The following is a 16907-nucleotide window of genomic DNA, read 5'->3' as shown; positions in this document are numbered from 1 at the left end:
TCTTTGATAAAAGTTAATCATTTTAAAGTAATTGGATTACTAACTTATTTAAACAAGTGTTCCGTTTGTTATCCTTGATTACCACTACTTAAGATACATTTTTAAGTATTTTTGGGGCAAATAAATCTCTTGTCCTCAAATTTTTCTTTCTGCAATTTTCAATCTTTTTGAAACATCGCTATTGGTTTTGTTCCAGTGGCAATCTTACGGCCTCATTATGACTTTGGTAGACAGTGCTCATTCTGAAGATGCTGGGCAGGACGGCCCCTGCACTGCCCATGCCATGGACCTGGGCAGTGCAGGGGCCCGCCTTTGGCCCATGCCATTGGCATTGGCTTTCCGCCAGCCTTGCCATGGTGGGGTAACTACCACGGAAAGGCTGGCAGGAAGCTAAGTTGTGATCAGCATGGCAGCACTGAGTTCAGCGCCGCCGTGGCTGAGCACAACTCAGACCGCCATCAGTCCATCTGGAGCAATTTTCCTGATGGGGACGGAGGTCTTTAGGCGGTCCCGTCAGCCCACCAAAGTTGCATGTGGTGGTGGGACTACCAGGAGTGCGGCAGTCCCACTGCCACCACAAGTGTGACGGTCTGAAGACTGCTACATTCGTAATGAGGCCCTTAGTTTCCATATTCCTGGTTTTTTTTGTGTATTTTCAACAAGGAGGTACCATCCTGCCTTCCCTTTTCCTTCACTTTCCTGCTTTTATTGCCTATTCCACATCCATCCCCTTGTGTCCAATTTTAATGGCCTTGTATTATTTCCAACGTTTAATGGGTTCTTCCCCTGTGATGACATGTCCATCCATAAAGTCTGCCTTTTGTTAAGGTTGCTGTTAAAAGTGTACTATTAAAAAACATTTAAACAAAAAAGTACCTAAAAACTACTCAGATGTTGGTTAAAACAGTTGTAATTGACAATGGAAAGTTTTAAAAGGTTAAACATTAAAAAATGAGACTACAAAATGTGAAAACAGTGTATTGTTTTTACGAAAAGTGGGGCATGGTGGATTTATAGCAGCAATGAATGTATACTTGGTCTGATCAACAGTACTGTTTGGGACAATAATATCTGCAAACTTCATTATTAGTACAAATTGGGTTAAATGTGTCTCTCTAAAGAAAAGGGGAGGCAATTTGCCAAATTTAGCCCACAACAGACTGATGTGTTCCCCATGAAAGGGTTAAACAATCTAATATTAAATGAAGCATGAAAATGTAAATTCCTCCTGAAATGTCGACTCAAAGAAAATTGCATTTTCTATTCTCCTCTATGGATGCTGACTGCATTCCATAGTTGATTAATCTAGCAAACTTTTTTATGAATCATTTGCTTCAAAAAGGAGAGCTGCTGCTGTGTGGAACAGGCTGAATCACTGCCTGACCTTCACATCTCTAAGTGTATTTTATGCTCTCTAAGTCTTCCCATCTAACACATTTTTCACAACCCTCAAAAGAAAATTATCCATATGGGGTCCCAATTTAGGCAACAATGACAGCCCTTGGGATGTTAATAGTGATGTGCAATGAATTTTGATTAAGGAAATTGTTCTCTGCTTAAAAGAGCTACAATTGCAGAAACCTTTTCTTTACCGACACACTTTTAAATTGCTACATTTATTGTGATTGAATTTGTGCTTTGTGTCTAACATTTACCGATGGGGAAATGCTAACTGGTCTATATATTTGAAATATTGAAGTTAAAAATTAGTCTTTGTGATGGAAATTGTGCGCTGCGCCTAAGATCTTGAATTAAGGAAACCCTTGCTTTTAACAGTATTTTTTATTCTGCTTTTGCCAGGTGCTTGCAAGTCTGCGGAGTGTAAGAAGTAACTTTTCAATCCTGGCAAACGTAACTACTCCGACAAACAAGTAAGTACTCCAACACCTGCCACTGGGGTAAAAGAGATCAAAAATGCCCATGCAAAGCCAGACTCTAGATTGTTCTTTTTACTGTTTTTAAAGTGGCTCAGTACACCTTTACCTGTGAAGTAAGGTTCCAATACCCCAGGGGTACAAAGTTAAGTCCTTCCTATCCTGCAGCCAATCCTAACACTGCTTTCGTGCTGCTGGCAGCATGAAAGCAGCATTAGGATTGGACGGAGCACCCAGGCATTGTGCTCCAATGCAGAGTGGAATTCTCTGCCTTTTGTCCCCAACCCGGCAACACAGTGTCGGATTAGAGACAGCCTAGTGCGCATGTGTGTTTGGCTGGCCTGAGATGGCCAGCCAAACATACATGCACACTGAGGGGAGTGCTGTGCACTCCCTCTAGGTCCCTGTCATGTCCCATGGTCCTGCCCCTTTTAGAACAAAATCATACTAAACCCAGTTTATTATGGTTTTGTTGTTTTGCAGCTGCCATGGCTGACAGGGGCGACGCCCCTCCGCCAGAGAGGAGGAGCTCCCCCTGCTAAATAGGCAGTAAAGAGGCACCCATTTGATTTAATTCTGCTGCTATCACTGTGAAGAGTAGGAAAGGTTCACAGTTGGTCCTCAGTGCTTGTATGAGGTTATTCCATAGATTTTGCTTTCTCCACAAAAAAAGAAAAACGTCCTTGTGTTCGAGTCGCAGCTCATTCTTCGTAAAATGCGTATCAGGGGCCGGGCAATGGTGGCAACTCAAGGACAGCATCCTCTTTCTGTTTGTGCCCTGACATGAGCTGTGCGAGGGATTGCCCTGCTCGAAGAAAACGGCACCCTAGAGCTGCTGCCGTAGCTCATTTGGAATATGACAATATAGAAGCTGAAAGCTGCTCCTTGTATCCCTCTCAGAGGGCAGGAACACGGATGCTCATTTTATTTACTTATTTATTTATTTCATTACTGTATAACAAACACCCTAGCTTGTGAATTTGAATCTTGACTGTAGATCTTCACCAGGCTGGGGGATTCAAGGCTGAAGTCTCAAGCAGATGGTGGTTACTCAGTTTAGAGATGTTGTTAATTCCATTGACTTGAGAAGATCCTAGGGTTGGGGCCAAGCCATTTAGAGAGTGTAGCTTAAAGATTGTGGCTTGGAGTGTAGGTTTTCACCTGTTACCACATATTTATCTCCCATTTCAGTGGTTAGGACTGCACTTGTGACACATCTCTGAAAGATCCCCCCACTCCTGGATCTCCTTCTAGAGGTAGAAGGGTAGCTGGATCCCAGACCTGGGTTCAGGGGTCTGTAAAAACTTCTATGATTATGTCTTGGTGTGTGCTAGATGCTAGAGTAGGATTTCCTGCTGGCAGAGCGCTGGTGTTGGCACTTAGATGCTGCTTGTTGGTCCTGCGAAGAGTAGGCCAGCAGGCCTAGGTGCCCGTGGGCCACCTGCCATCAGTGGTAAGGCCACAGTCTGCCTTCATGTACCTTGAAAACAAGGTCACCCGCATTATAAGACAGGGAGTGTTTACTTTAAGAGTGAAACTATTTTGTGTCCCATCTAGAGTTGTGTGTGGCCTCGTCCTATCTTGGACACCCATGCTATATGTTCAGCTTTTATCATAGCATCTGCAGTGGTGTTTAGTCACCTTGCTCGGGACTCCACAGAATAGCTGTGTAGGTGGTGGGTCCTGCCACTCCACAACCTCCACCCCCTCCCACAGTACCCAACACCCAGTGATTTCTCTCCCCACGGGATTCTGCATCCCTTCTCCCGCCAAATATTTAAAAATATATATCTGCCGTTCTGCCACCCTCTACCACCACATTTGGCAAACCCCTTGCTCACCCTGTCCAGATATTATTTTAATACCCAGCAGCCCCGTCTAGTTTCCCAGTTCCATGTGTGATGTGCTGCTCCAGTCCTGTTTTTTTTCTCTGAATTATGGGATTTATAGCCTTGTTTATTCCAATATAAATCAGGACTACGAGCTCCAGAATGCCTGGAAAAAACCTGGACTGAAGCAGCACATCACATATGACTCTGGGAAACTTTGCAGCTGTGGCCCAGTAGCTGCCACCTTCCCCACTACACTGAGGCTCCTCTCCCCCCCCCCCCCCCCCCCCACAATCAGCGGCCGTGCTCCCCAATCTCAGGCAGAGGGCGGAGAGGCTGCGCCGTTGTGCCTGCACCCCATCAGCACAGATTGAAATCTTCTGTCACCAGGGGCCTGATTGACAGGTGAACCCTGTTAGGCGCATGAGCTCCACCCTCCCTCCCCTGCCTCCTACAGGCCCGCAAAGAGTGGGTGGAGTATTCTCCTCCATTCCAGGCTGGGGCAGAATGGGAGTGCACTCACCCCCCTTTTGCTGCTGCCACGTAATAGCAGAGAATAACTGGATTTCACATCTGGCAAAGCAAACTCAACAGCTGCCGATATAGTGCTTAATTTTGACGCATAGCCTATTCCTATGCAATCTCGCCGACAAATGAAAGGAGTTTGAAGGAAACAAAGTGGTTTTCCAGGATCGCGCAGCGTGGTCAAGGAGGGGGAGCCAAGATTAGATGCCTGGTCTCTAAAGAACAGAAGTATCTGATGGTGAAATGTGTGTTTATTAAACATCGACTTCATCAGTGAGCCTATAGAATATTCTTTAAAAGAAAGAAACTCAAGTCCTGGCTTTTTGGCAGTGACACAGCACTTTTAGCGCCCAGATACTCCTGGGGGTGACAGAGCTGCGCTATACAAATGCTATTTGAAATATAATGTGCACTGGCAAATTGTTTTTTATATAGGTGATTTTAATGATTGTGTATATATTCAGTGTTATAAGGAGAAGTCTTGTCTCCTAGTCAGTGGCGTAACAAAGGCCCCCACGGTGAGGGAAGCCTGAGCTCCAGGGGGTCACCCTCAGCACAGTGCAGTGTGCATGGGCGGCAGGCCCATGACTGGGTCCAGGGGCTCCTTCCAGGTAATTTGCAGGGGTCCCTATCAAGTTTCGTTACGCCACTGCCACAGCAGGCAACTTACATGAGGCATGGCCAGTGCTTTATATGGGCCGGTACTGCCCGGTACTGAGTACCTGCACTTATTTAATTTGAAAGGGAGAGTACCTGTACTTCTCAGCACTGCTGTAACATATTTAAGGGGAGGGCACCGGCACTTCTCGGCAGCAAACAGGTACTCTGAATAAGGAGTGCCTGCACTTCTATATTTCGAATTAAAGCACTAGGCATGACATATAAAACAGACCACTTTTGCGATTTTTATAAAGCTACTCCCCGAAGGATATAAAGGGTCGGGGGATTAAGGTGCAAATGTACTTTATCTTTTGCTTCCTACGAGGGGAATATTGTTTCACGCGAACAAAAGCCTTCCTCAACATCTCTTGGAAATATAGTGGTATTTTGTTGTTTTCCACAACCAATTTGACACTGTTGTCACAAACGTTGAGTGCGCCAATTGGACACTATAACACAATCTTAACTTTGCCAATTAATTTCCCTTCGACATTTGATTTGTGGTCAATGTGGCATTTTGCAGTTTTTCATAGTGCCCTGACATGCAGGAATGTACAAGGGTCGCTGTTGCACATCCATGCCGCGCCGTGCTCCGAAGCCTGCTTATCTGCTTTCTCCTTTCAAAGAAGATTAAAACCTGTTCCTTTGTTTGTCCACAGGAGGTCGCCGGTCGTCACCCAGCAGACTGTCTGCAAGGCCACCCTCTCAGGTACTGCTCTCTCTAACATCTGGCGCCTTGCACTGCATGACGAGGAGCTGCAACAGCTGAGGCGCAGCCCTTCTAGGCCAGAGCTTGGCATTGTTGCTGTCTTTGATCTGCCAGACAGACAGACAGAGGTGTGCCTATCAGTAGTGCAGCAGGCATATTGCCACAAGGACCCAGGAGTCTAGGGGCCTATTGCTCTCTAATTTTGGCTGTTTTTACTATCTACTCAACAAACGGAGGGGTGTGGGGAGTGGGGGGGAGCTTTTTTCACTGCTTGCATTAGCCATGGCACCCTTATTACCCCAGAGCCTGCCCATTGTGCACACTGCTTTAATATTAAGCACACACTACTCCCACGGGTCAATTGGCGCATGAAGGAATGGGAGATACCCTGAGATGGTGGTATCCCTATAGAGCGGGTGGGGCTGGGAAAGGGTCAGTCGCATGTCAGGAAATTCAAGGAAATCAACATGAGGGCACTCTCACGGTAACCTAGCCAGCCATATCCCCTTTGTTCCTGCTTCCTTTTGTTTTGATGTACAGCAACTTTCTTTTCACACACACGGTATAACCAGGGCCTATTTTAATGTGCCCACTGGCACCTTTGTATAATGAGATTTTATTTTACCACGTGATATTCTTTCCCTGTTCAGAAATGTGTTTTTCAGTGGTCCGTCAACGGGACTGTGTGTGACATCGCCATATGTAGAGATTAATTCAATAAATTAGGCCCTAATTGTACTACTGACCAGTTTAGTACTTTGCAGAATCTATATTAATGCCTTTACTTTGGAAGCTGCGACTAGCAAGTAAAGTTAGGACATCCCGTGGGGTGAGGAAGGTTTTCTTATGGAAAAATGAATAAGGTGCTACTGGTTGTTCTAAGGTGGTCGTTATACCTACCTCTTTAAACACAATACTTCCCTCATCAGGCTCATTTTGTCACTAAAGGCTCTTTTGCGACCTATATAAAATATTTCCATTCATCAGTTGTCAATCTAAGAGTATTGATCTGCATTGAACTCATTGTTAGTCTCTAGTCGTTCAAAACCACTGTATCTCACCCTTCTAAGAGACTGAAAAATAGTGTCGTGTGAAGTTGAAAGTTTTTGCCTCCACAAACATTTCACTTTAAAACAAACAAAAAAAACTGCACTGCTTAGGGCTTGCCTACAGTTGAGAAATGTAAATTTTGTGGGAAAAAAATCCTGCACAGATAGATTTTGCAGAGACAATAGCTCTGAAAAAAATGTAAGAAGTTTTGTGACGTCTACAATACTTCAAAAAGTTCACAAATTGCAAAGTTTGCAAAGTTTAGAGGTCCCAGACCCACGAGTAAACATCCTAGCCATAAACTTGATTACTCCATAGAAAAGTTTCAATTAATCAGGCAAAACTATTGCTCAGAACTGAGACTGTGAATCATGATAAAATAACACACAAAGATAATCAAACACGACTTTCAATTAAGTGAAGGAGGTATTTCTTTATAGGGGGTACTCTATTGTGTATGAAACTTTTGGGTTCCTGCACATCATTACCACCCCTCCTTGAGGAGGAACGCTACATATGTTTTTAAGTTCCCCTCAGCATATATTTTCCCCCCACCCAACCTATCTCCCCTCCCACAATCCCACTGACCATACCAATAAACCGATAATTAAAGGTGTATTTTATGCATTCTTTAAATCAATTCATCAGCATTTTGGGATTTCAGTTTTTTGCCTTTTGAAAGACCGGGTGACGCATTTGTATTAGGTTAGTTCAACTTCATGGTTCTCCTGCAAATAGGATTCTATGTGAAAACACCGATTGGAAAAACATAGATCAGCAAATAACTGAATGTTAGACCTGATAACCTTGGTGTAGTATTCCTCCTGTCTTTCTGCCTTCATCACTCTTGTTTTGCTGAATTAGTTTGTGTTGGCCTTAGGACTCTGCACACTTTACCACTGCTAACCAACGTTAAACTGTGCTCTCTCCTTCAAACACCATAAAATTGGATTACTAATTGTCACATTACGTTTCCTTATAAGACCTTGGTAAATGGTATTACATGTACCCAGGATCTGTAAATTAAATGCTACCAGTGGGCCTGCAGACTGATTGTGTCACGCAGTAAAGTAACACTTATGTCTCAGGCCTGTCAATGCTGCGTACAGTGCAGTTTTAAACTGCCAGCTCGACGTGGCAAAATGAACATTTAACACATTAGTCACAAACCCCAAGCAGAGCCTAGTTAGATTTTACTTAAATTTGAGTGAATTAAACTGAAATCCAGGATACAATAAATATTTTGCCAGGCCTAAACCTTCCTTTTAATTCTTGTACTTATAAGTCATTGGTAAGGTAGGACCTAAATGCTTATAGGAAAAGGTGGATTGTATTTAAAAAGTGGGACAAGTGTACTTAAGTTCTACATACCCTAGCAGTAAAAAAACTTCTAAAGTCATTTTTCATTTTTGTAAGGCTTATCTCCCCCATTGACTAACATTGGGCTACCTTATTAAATGTAATAAGTGCTAACTTTGGATTGGGAGCAGATAAAGAAATGCTGTTTACACTCCAGTTGTAATTTAACAACCATCTCTTTAATGGTAAAGCCAGATTTTATGTCACAATTCTGAAAATGCATCTTTTAGAAAGTTGGCATGTTCTTGTTCCAACCATATGTGCCTCCTGTCAGTGACCTGGGTCATATGTTTGTGAATGATCCCACAGTTGCGGGTTTGTATATTGCTTCCAGACAGTGACACAATAGGGGCACAGGTGTAGACAGGATGGGTCATCCTGACAGAATGACTGAGGAGGGGCTGTACCCAGCCCCACTCACACTCCAAAGGGCTTTGCTTCCTGCATACACAAAGGGCACTTGACACCAGACCTCGCCTCCCTTTAGTCACCCCTAGATTGTGTGAGCCTTGACCATGAAAGGGGAAGAACTTTCCAAAACCAGATGCGGGGTAGGACAGGGAGTCCTCCCACACAAAGGCTGGCACCAGGTTATAGATATTGGACACCCCTGTACATGTGTATGTTGTAGAAGAAGGACTGCCTGACTGCCAGAGGAGTGCTCTGCTGCCAGAGGAGTGCCCTGCCGCTTGGAGGACTGCCTTGCTGCCTGAGAATGCAAATTGGACCTGCTGTTTCATCCCAGGCTACCCAATAACCAGAGTGACCCCAACCACAAGTTGGCTGGTCTCCTGTGTGAGTTACAGGGACACAGCAATCTTCAGAGGTCTCCCTGCAGATGCCCAACTGACCTACCGCAACTGGACCTGCCTGGATCTGTAACCGGTCCTGCCTGAGCCCTGCTTCTGGCCTCTGCTGTAGAGAATCCTTATTCCCAAGAGGTGCCCCTCCCTCCTCCCCTCCCCCACAGGTCTTGGACTCTATGTTGACATCAGAGGGCACTTCTCCCGCATGAAAAGGTGAAAATCTTGAAGTTTGGACTCCTCACAACAGCAAATGGGACTGTTTATGCCAAGAATCTGCCACCTGTGACGACCACTAAATGCAATGCTCCAGTAAAACCTGTTCTTTGTGCCACCAATGAGTGTCTGTGGCGATGGATAATGTGAGACATGAATTTTGCGTTAAAGCAATGACAGCCTGCAAAGACTGCCAGTACAAAGATACAGCAACAACCATCTGCAATGCCCGACCGACTCTCCGTGCTACAGCTATGACCATCCCTAACTTCATACCAGTTTTTCGTACTACAGCAACGACCATCTAATATGCTCAGCCTCCTCCTTGCGGTCTCTTGCAAAATAAACTGAAATCTTCAGCCAGACTTAGAAAGGTAACTTTTCAGCTGGACTAATCTGGTGCCTGTATCCAGCCCACAATACATTACGGCAATCCGGAATATGTGAATTTCCACAGGTCTAGCGGGATCAGATGACCGGGAGTGGCGCATTGTGCATTTAGGTGGTAGTTTTGTCTAAGTCTTTAAAATTGAATACCTCTGGTTCTACTGATTGGAATTTTGATGTTCTACTGTAATCTTATTTATTACAATGTTCTCTATTTTTCTGAATTGATTTAGGATGCTTCTTTTGTCGTGTTTTCACTTTATCACTTTTTTTGTGCTGCATAAATACTTTACACATTGTCTGTAAGTTAAATTTGACTGATTTTGTGCCTAGGTACAAGAGGGTTAAGCACAGGTTTATTTAGTGACTTTTGTGGTTCACCCAGACAAGTGTTGTGGTTTTTGCCTGTTTTGGGCTCCCCATGCTCAAACTGTTACCCAGTTTCTTAAACTGATTATTATTCAGTATTGCTGAGTTAACATTGAGATTTGTTTTAAATGCCTAAACACTTCCAAACGCTGTTCCCATCTGGAGTATGATCAGGTTAATTTATTCCCCTAACTCCATTCCTGGCATATTTTTTGAGTGCTTGATAGGCGGTTAAAGTGTGGATCTAAATTTTTGAATGATAATACTTACATACGTAGCTATATTGGCAGCATATGTTTTAGGGGGGCTGTGTTTTTGCCAGTTTTTTTTTTTTTCATTTTATGTTTTCACGTTCTACCAAGCCACGGTGTCTGAATGTTGTGTGGAGCCTTAACAACACTATAACAACTGTAGGAGCCTTGGACGGAATTGACTGTAATGAAGGGTGTTTTCATTGGTTTTGGAACTATTGGCAAGGTCAACACACTAAGATGCCGACATTAGCCCAAGTCTTTGAATACACTTTTATCTGATTAACTGCCCCCTAAACGGTGGGAACCATGTAGCTGTGCCTGGGCTTCAGCAATGTCAATGTTTGTGGCACAGGGAAGTTTGTAGAGCGGGATGACCATAGAAGGTTCTGTACTTTCTGAAGTTGTATTTAATTCTTAGAAACTGCATCTTTGGGTCTCATCAGATCTTTAGCTGCATACTTTCATTTTACAATGAAGATTTGTTGTTCACAGAAGACGGTCTAAAGATGATGGTGTAAATCCACAGGGCCCTTGTTATTATCCAGCATATTTGTCCGCTTTTTAAGTGGTATTCAATCTTATCAGAGACTACAACTAATGCATGAGAAACGTGAATTTGACAAAGGTTATGCTGAATCTGAAATACCAACTGGAGTTGGCCCACATGGAGCACATGTTTCTGAGCAACATGGCTTCCAGCAGAACTCTGGAGCTGTTGGACAGCCAGGTGTAGGCTTCCTCCAAATATTGACCACTCATAACTGTCTGATGTGGTCCATCCTCATTTGAACGTGCCCTCAGTGGCTCCCTTTGAGTGATGCATGCAGACCAGACTTCTACCTCCACAGGTATTCAGTGGCGAGTGTAGGATGGCTTTTTATCTCCCCTCCATTGACGGAGTCACATTCCACCACGCCCTCATCCATAGGGGCATGCTTAGGATGCAATGACAAGGAATGTCAGCTGGCTTGGTGTGTCGTGGTGACCTCCAGGCTCCTCCAGATTATTCCCTGTATGGCGACAAAATGTTCATGTTGCAATCCTAATGTGCAGTTCAAAAGCATGTTGATGCTCAAATTGCGTATGGCTTCTAATCCAGAGTTGAAAATTATTCAAGAAAAAAAACCATAATCTTGATCTGAAGCCAAACGGTGATGTCATCCACCTTTTCCCTCCGGAGTCTTGTATGCCGAACGCACATTTTTCCATCTGAGACAGAGTAAACATCTGTATATGTATCTCAACTAGTGAAATGTGATGACCCCTATGTTCTGTAAGAACACACTTATTGCAGAAGAGATGCTTGATGCTTTCAAAAGCAGCCTTTAGATTGATTTCTGTATGAGTACAAGAAATCTACAACGGAAGACCTTGGTGGTGTCCTATAACAGAATGTACCCAATTTCAAACCCAGCGTTTATTGCATAAAAGCTTTTCTGCAAGGGTCCAACGCCTCTCAAGAAAGGCGTTCTCCACCTGGGACGATCTGTTCTTTGAATTTGTTCTTGTGAACGAGATAGTCCTTGAAGAGACCCCTTTGAGTCCTATATCATTTTTCAGACTGGGTTTGTGTTTCTGGGAATGTGATGTTGGCACGTGCCGGAGTTGTCTCAGGACACTATTAGCTCATAAAACCATCAGAAAAATAATGGAAAATAAGACAAAATCCACAGTGAAGAACATGTTCATTGCAGGTTGTATTCGCCCACACTATGGTTATGTACGTTTGTAGTAGCCAACTAAACCGCTTACTGCTGCTTTATTAAATATCACCCACACACCACTTAGTATACTCACACACAATTGCTGGTAGGAATGCCATATTCGAACCCTACTTATCCTTCCCCACTCCACTCACACATCCTACACCCTAGCCACAGTGGATGGAAAATTCAGAAGCACGTATTCTGTTCATGCAATAAGAAACGTTAACTGCATTCTTCTACATGTAAGTGTATCAGTAGTGCTGAGTTGGATTGATGCAAGTTTGGTGGATTTGAACTTGTTTGAGGTTGTTTTTCTTGATTTTGGGTTCTTTGGATTTGCTGTGCTTTGTTGAACTGGGTTGGGCTCAATTAAGTTCCTTTTAATTTATGTAAAATGTTTTTTTTTATTTGGTATTATGTGGATTGGGTTGGGTTCACTTAAATCGCTTTATTGAGTTACATTCAGTTAACTTGAATTGAGTTGGGTTTCTTTGCCTTATGATGTGATTACAAGGTGTGTTAAATTGAGTTAGTCCATTCTGTATTGCTTTGGTAGAGATTGTGTTGTTTTATATCGCAGTGGGTTGGGAAACAATTATCTGTTCAGTTCCATCAGTTAGTGTGAGTTTATTGGTCGGTTTACTCAGAGTTGCTTTTAGTTGAATTGGATTGCATTGTGTTCGTTTCAGACGGCTTGGGCTGAGGTGATATCCTTTAGACGGGGTAGTTTATATGGAATGAATAGCGTTGCAGTGTGTTGAGTTTGTTTTTGTTTCGGTTGCCGTTAGATGAGTTGGTTTAGTTTGGATGTTTTGTTTAGGTTAGTATAGTTTTCTTTACATCAAATTGGTTTCACAGTGCCACGTCTGCAGATAAGTGTCATTAGAATCACGTCACATTGTCGACCTTTCTCAACTCTTCTCGTCTAAGGCTTGAAAACGTTGTCCCATGATATAACCATGGTAAAAATAGCATGGTTAACATGACAGATCACACTTTTACTTGACTCATCACATGGTTTACTTTCCTAGACTTAATATCTGCCAAAGGCCTCGAACTAAGACTGAGAGAAAAGCAACAGCAGTCGATAGCTTGTCGATCACTTACAAAAAAATTATCCCTAGAGCAGCACTGATAGTCGGTGAAACTGTCAAAACTGCAGTTGTGGCGTTTCAGATGGAGGTCAGTGAAATTTCAACCTCACCCAAACAGTTTACAAACTTAGCAACGCTTCCAAAGGTTTGTAAATGTTGCGAAATTCTTGAAATAAAAATATCGGTTGCTGACAGATTTTCCCGCAAAAAGTGAGTTTATTCACCCACTAAGAGGCGTTTTTGCCGAGATTTTTTCATTCAGAACTAACTTTTATAGGATTTAATTCTTGCTATTGTATTTTCATAGTTTGCCATGTTGATGAACTTTTGAAAAACCATCACAAACTTTGCGGATGAAAATCTTTGCAAGCCCTCAGTCCCCACATTTCTATAGTTTCATTGCTTGCACAGGTGGCATGGGCCTCCCACTCTGCCTAGGAGTTGTAGGCGAAGAAGAGGGCAGTCTTATTACTCATACCATTGTATGTCCTGCGATGTGTGTTGCCTCAGTGATGCATCAGTGCGGTTTGGGTCGTTGACTTTCTGGAATGAGAGGATGAATTATCAGTGTAATTCTGCAAAGTCTTAAGTGAACGCCAAACCTTTTTTAGTCTTTCAAAATTTGAGGAGAACATGTGATTTAAAACTAAGCAGAGTACGTCTTCCAGGTGCCCCTTAGTTTTGGTACTATTGTCAAGTTATTGTGGAGTCTGGGGATATGAAAGGCATGCCATTTCTACACACTCGCTGACTCCTCTCATCTCATTTGAAAACCAAGGGTTTCATTTGGAGTTTAGCAAAATGATTTAGCATTGCTTTACTAAAGGTTTTTGTGGATTTTTATTTTTTATTTTGGGGATTGATTTGTTAGGCTAGCAGTCATAATCATCTCCTGCCATTGCAAAATCATTATTTTGTTGTCACTATAACTACTTTTAGACATTACAGTAAAGGGGTTTTGACCTACAGAAATGTGACTCTCTCCAAACTAGGTCCTCTGGAAGCAGTGGTCTTTCCGAGATACAAGTGACTGACTTCACCATAGACACACTGGACTTCTAGAGCCATTGTTTTTTTCCCACATGTAAAATTTTTCCTGGGGGTTTAGAAAATTAACTTTCACAGTGATTAAACTCTTCAGTTATAACATCCAAGTTGGAATTCCTACGAAACAGAGTCTACAAAATATTACATTAAAATTGCAAAATTCACTGACAAGAACTAAAAAAAAACAATGTACCACAGTACGTGCAATACAGAAGGACCTGGTACTGTACTGTCTCGTCTTAGTTTACATAAGATTAGATGGAAGCTCATTTTGTCTTTGCTAGAAAACTTCATGATTTAAATTCTTACTAAAGCTTGCAAACTATCTCTGTATAAATTTGTCCGGATTAAGTTTTTGTGTGCATTGCACGATGATGCACGATGATGTCATTTTCACTGTAATAATAAAACAAGCCAAACTGGAAGAATATAAATAGATTTTTTTCTTTAAGTTTACCTTTTGATAAGTTTTTCTCTGCACAATGGCAAATGCATGTATATTTGTAACTGTAATATTACTTGTCACAGACCTTTTCTAAACATTAGCATTATGAAATGCAAGGATACTATTTTTCACAAAATGTATCTTGTGCAGAACAATTTGGTTTGTGTTAAGGGATGTATGCGGGATAAATTGTCACAAGTCAATGATTTCTGCACATGTAGACACATTCAAATTTGTCAGCTTTTAGCTAATTTGTCTTAAACTGTAAAATTAAAACGACTTGGCTATTAATAAAAATGAATGCAAAGGACGGGAAGTTATCAAAACCAATATTTGAAATAGAATCAAATATGATTGACTTCCAGTTTGCTTTGGCTATATTAAGCTCTAAGCAAACAGAGCTGTGTGGCACACTGTGAAAACAAGCATTGGCAATGCCAATTAGTCTTGGTTACCTTTACATACAAATGAGACTGCTTGTTTATAGTAGCCTATCAGTATTGTGTTGTATCTTCCACTTCTCTGCTGCAATTTGTCTAGTTACCACTAGGCGGCACTGATAGGGAGCAAAATGGAGTTCTTTAAACGTGGCTCTGTTTGAAATGTTATGCTAGGAACAGAAAGAGTGACAAATCTACTGACGGTAAAGCAAAAAGATACTGTGGGAGGTCAAACGCGGGAAGGGAGAAAAGCAGCAATTAAGAACAAGGCACCCAAGCCTGACGCGAAAGGCAACCAATATTGAGCAAGGATTGGTTCTATTAGGTATGGTATACATTGCTGTCTCATAACAGGCAGCTGGAGCTGTCCATATGGTGACTGGCAAAAATCAACCATGCTGTTGTTAGTTAATCATTTTATGCATTGGTGCTCAATAAAGCTTGTTAGACCTACCTCTCTGAGCTTCGTCCAGGGACGGGTAAAGCCAAGCGGGAAGATGTATTATTGACTTTCGTCCTGTAAAGTGGTTCGCATGCTTTTGGCAAGTTTTGCATTTTTTATATACATACATCCATAAGAGACCTGAACATTAATAATGCCTTGCCTACAATCATGATCTTTGGTAAATCATTTTGTCTCTGTATTCCTGTACCCTTCTTTGTCCAGAAAAGTAGGGGTGCTTGGAAGCAGTTTAACTCCCACTATTAAACACCCTATAAAGAACAGCTCACTTAAATGCATTTTTTGGCTAAGGATTATGGTGTGAAAGTCGTGCCAGGGCTTGTGAAACTGTGTGCTGTATCCGGTATTCCACAACCGCACCAGTTGGGCACTTCAGAAGAGGAGACAGTACTCTGGAAAGAGGGTTCGAAGTGGAGTATTAAATCTGTGGTCCCCCTGGCAGATATGTGTGAGAGGGAGCTGGAAAAACCCTTCGAGTGGGCAGACCTGGAATGGGTTGCTCTGGAAACATTTGTGGGACCATGGATGGATAAATGTAAGAGGTGGCCTCAGGACGTGCGCGTGCCCCTGGCCCCAGCTGCGGAGGGAGGTGCTCAGTGAAAGCTTCTCATCCTTTCTCCTGTTGGGCTGTGCGGCACCACAGTTTAGTCTAACGCTTTCTTAGAGTGGAAGGGCAGTGACACAGATGCACAAGGTAATAAGTACAGGAGGCCTGGCGCTGACCCCCACAAGGTCACCGGGGATGTAGCCAGCGCAGAGCTGCAGCGCCACCAGGCCGCGCTTTCAAAGCTGCTTCCTGCGCATGGGACGAGAGGGCACATTGAAGTCCCCCGGGCCGGCTTGGGTTTTTGCAGTTTGTCTTTTTCTCTTTCCTGTTGCAATGATTGCATCGCAGCCTGCTGTCGGCTCAGTGGCAGCTCTGACGTCAGTCAGGGCATCCGCGAGGACGGCCTGGCTGGGGAGAGCGCGCGCTATCGTATCACTGGCTCCAATGCCCGGGGCCCATTAGTGTAGCCGGATGGAAAGGAGAGCATTAAAGGGAGGCTGGGGGCGGGGCTAAACACGGTGGACCGAGACTGCACACGTGCAAGAGTGCGGCGCAGCGAGGAGAATTAGGCGAGAGGGTAGAGAGAAACGCAACGATGGCGGAAATGCACACGTACCAAAAGAGCGAATGTGGCGGGAGGGTGAAGTGCACGAGGAGAGAAATGCAGAGGGAGTGAGAGAGACACATCACGAGAGGAGTGCAGCGCGGAGGATGAGAAGGGAGGGTCAGGCGCTGCATACTTCTCATGACATTTAGCGTAGAGACAGACAAGAGAGATGTAGTAAACCTATATGAGACACCTGAGTGAAAGAGGGAAGTGGCAGTACAAGCCAGGGGAGAGGGGCAGAGAGAGAAACAAAGGACATACGAGGCAGACAGATTGAGACAGAGTGTGGGAGAGGCGCAGCCATGGACAGTCGCATGCATTGCGGGCCCAGTGAAACAGATGGGACGAATCGCAAAACCAACCCCAGTGAGTTCTGTTGGAAAACGTGAAGGTGAGAAATAGGTCAAGGAGAAGGATGCGTGGCAGGACTGGGGGTTGAACAAAAGAGAGTCAAAGGACAATACATGAAGTATCATGGTACACTTTTAAATCAGACCTGCCCTAATAAAAAAAGCTGAAACAG

At 43.4% G+C, this 16907-nt stretch overlaps 1 protein-coding gene across 3 annotated transcripts in view; it reads left to right on the top strand.

The window, feature by feature from the left end:
• PDE4A (phosphodiesterase 4A) overlaps positions 1–16907 on the top strand; it is an 878869-nt gene that overhangs the window by 674400 nt on the left and 187562 nt on the right. For all 3 annotated transcript variants that reach the window (XM_069231819.1, XM_069231820.1, XM_069231818.1), the window contains exons 4-5: positions 1801–1871; positions 5548–5597. In XM_069231819.1, coding sequence (XP_069087920.1) covers positions 1801–1871; positions 5548–5597 — 121 coding nt within the window. The remainder of the gene's footprint in view (positions 1–1800; positions 1872–5547; positions 5598–16907) is intronic.

This window comes from Pleurodeles waltl, chromosome 4_2, assembly GCF_031143425.1.
Source record: "Pleurodeles waltl isolate 20211129_DDA chromosome 4_2, aPleWal1.hap1.20221129, whole genome shotgun sequence".
NCBI classification, from domain to species: domain Eukaryota; kingdom Metazoa; phylum Chordata; class Amphibia; order Caudata; family Salamandridae; genus Pleurodeles; species Pleurodeles waltl.
Note: the sequence above shows the minus strand (reverse complement) of the source record. Positions and strands in the feature narration are given on the sequence as shown.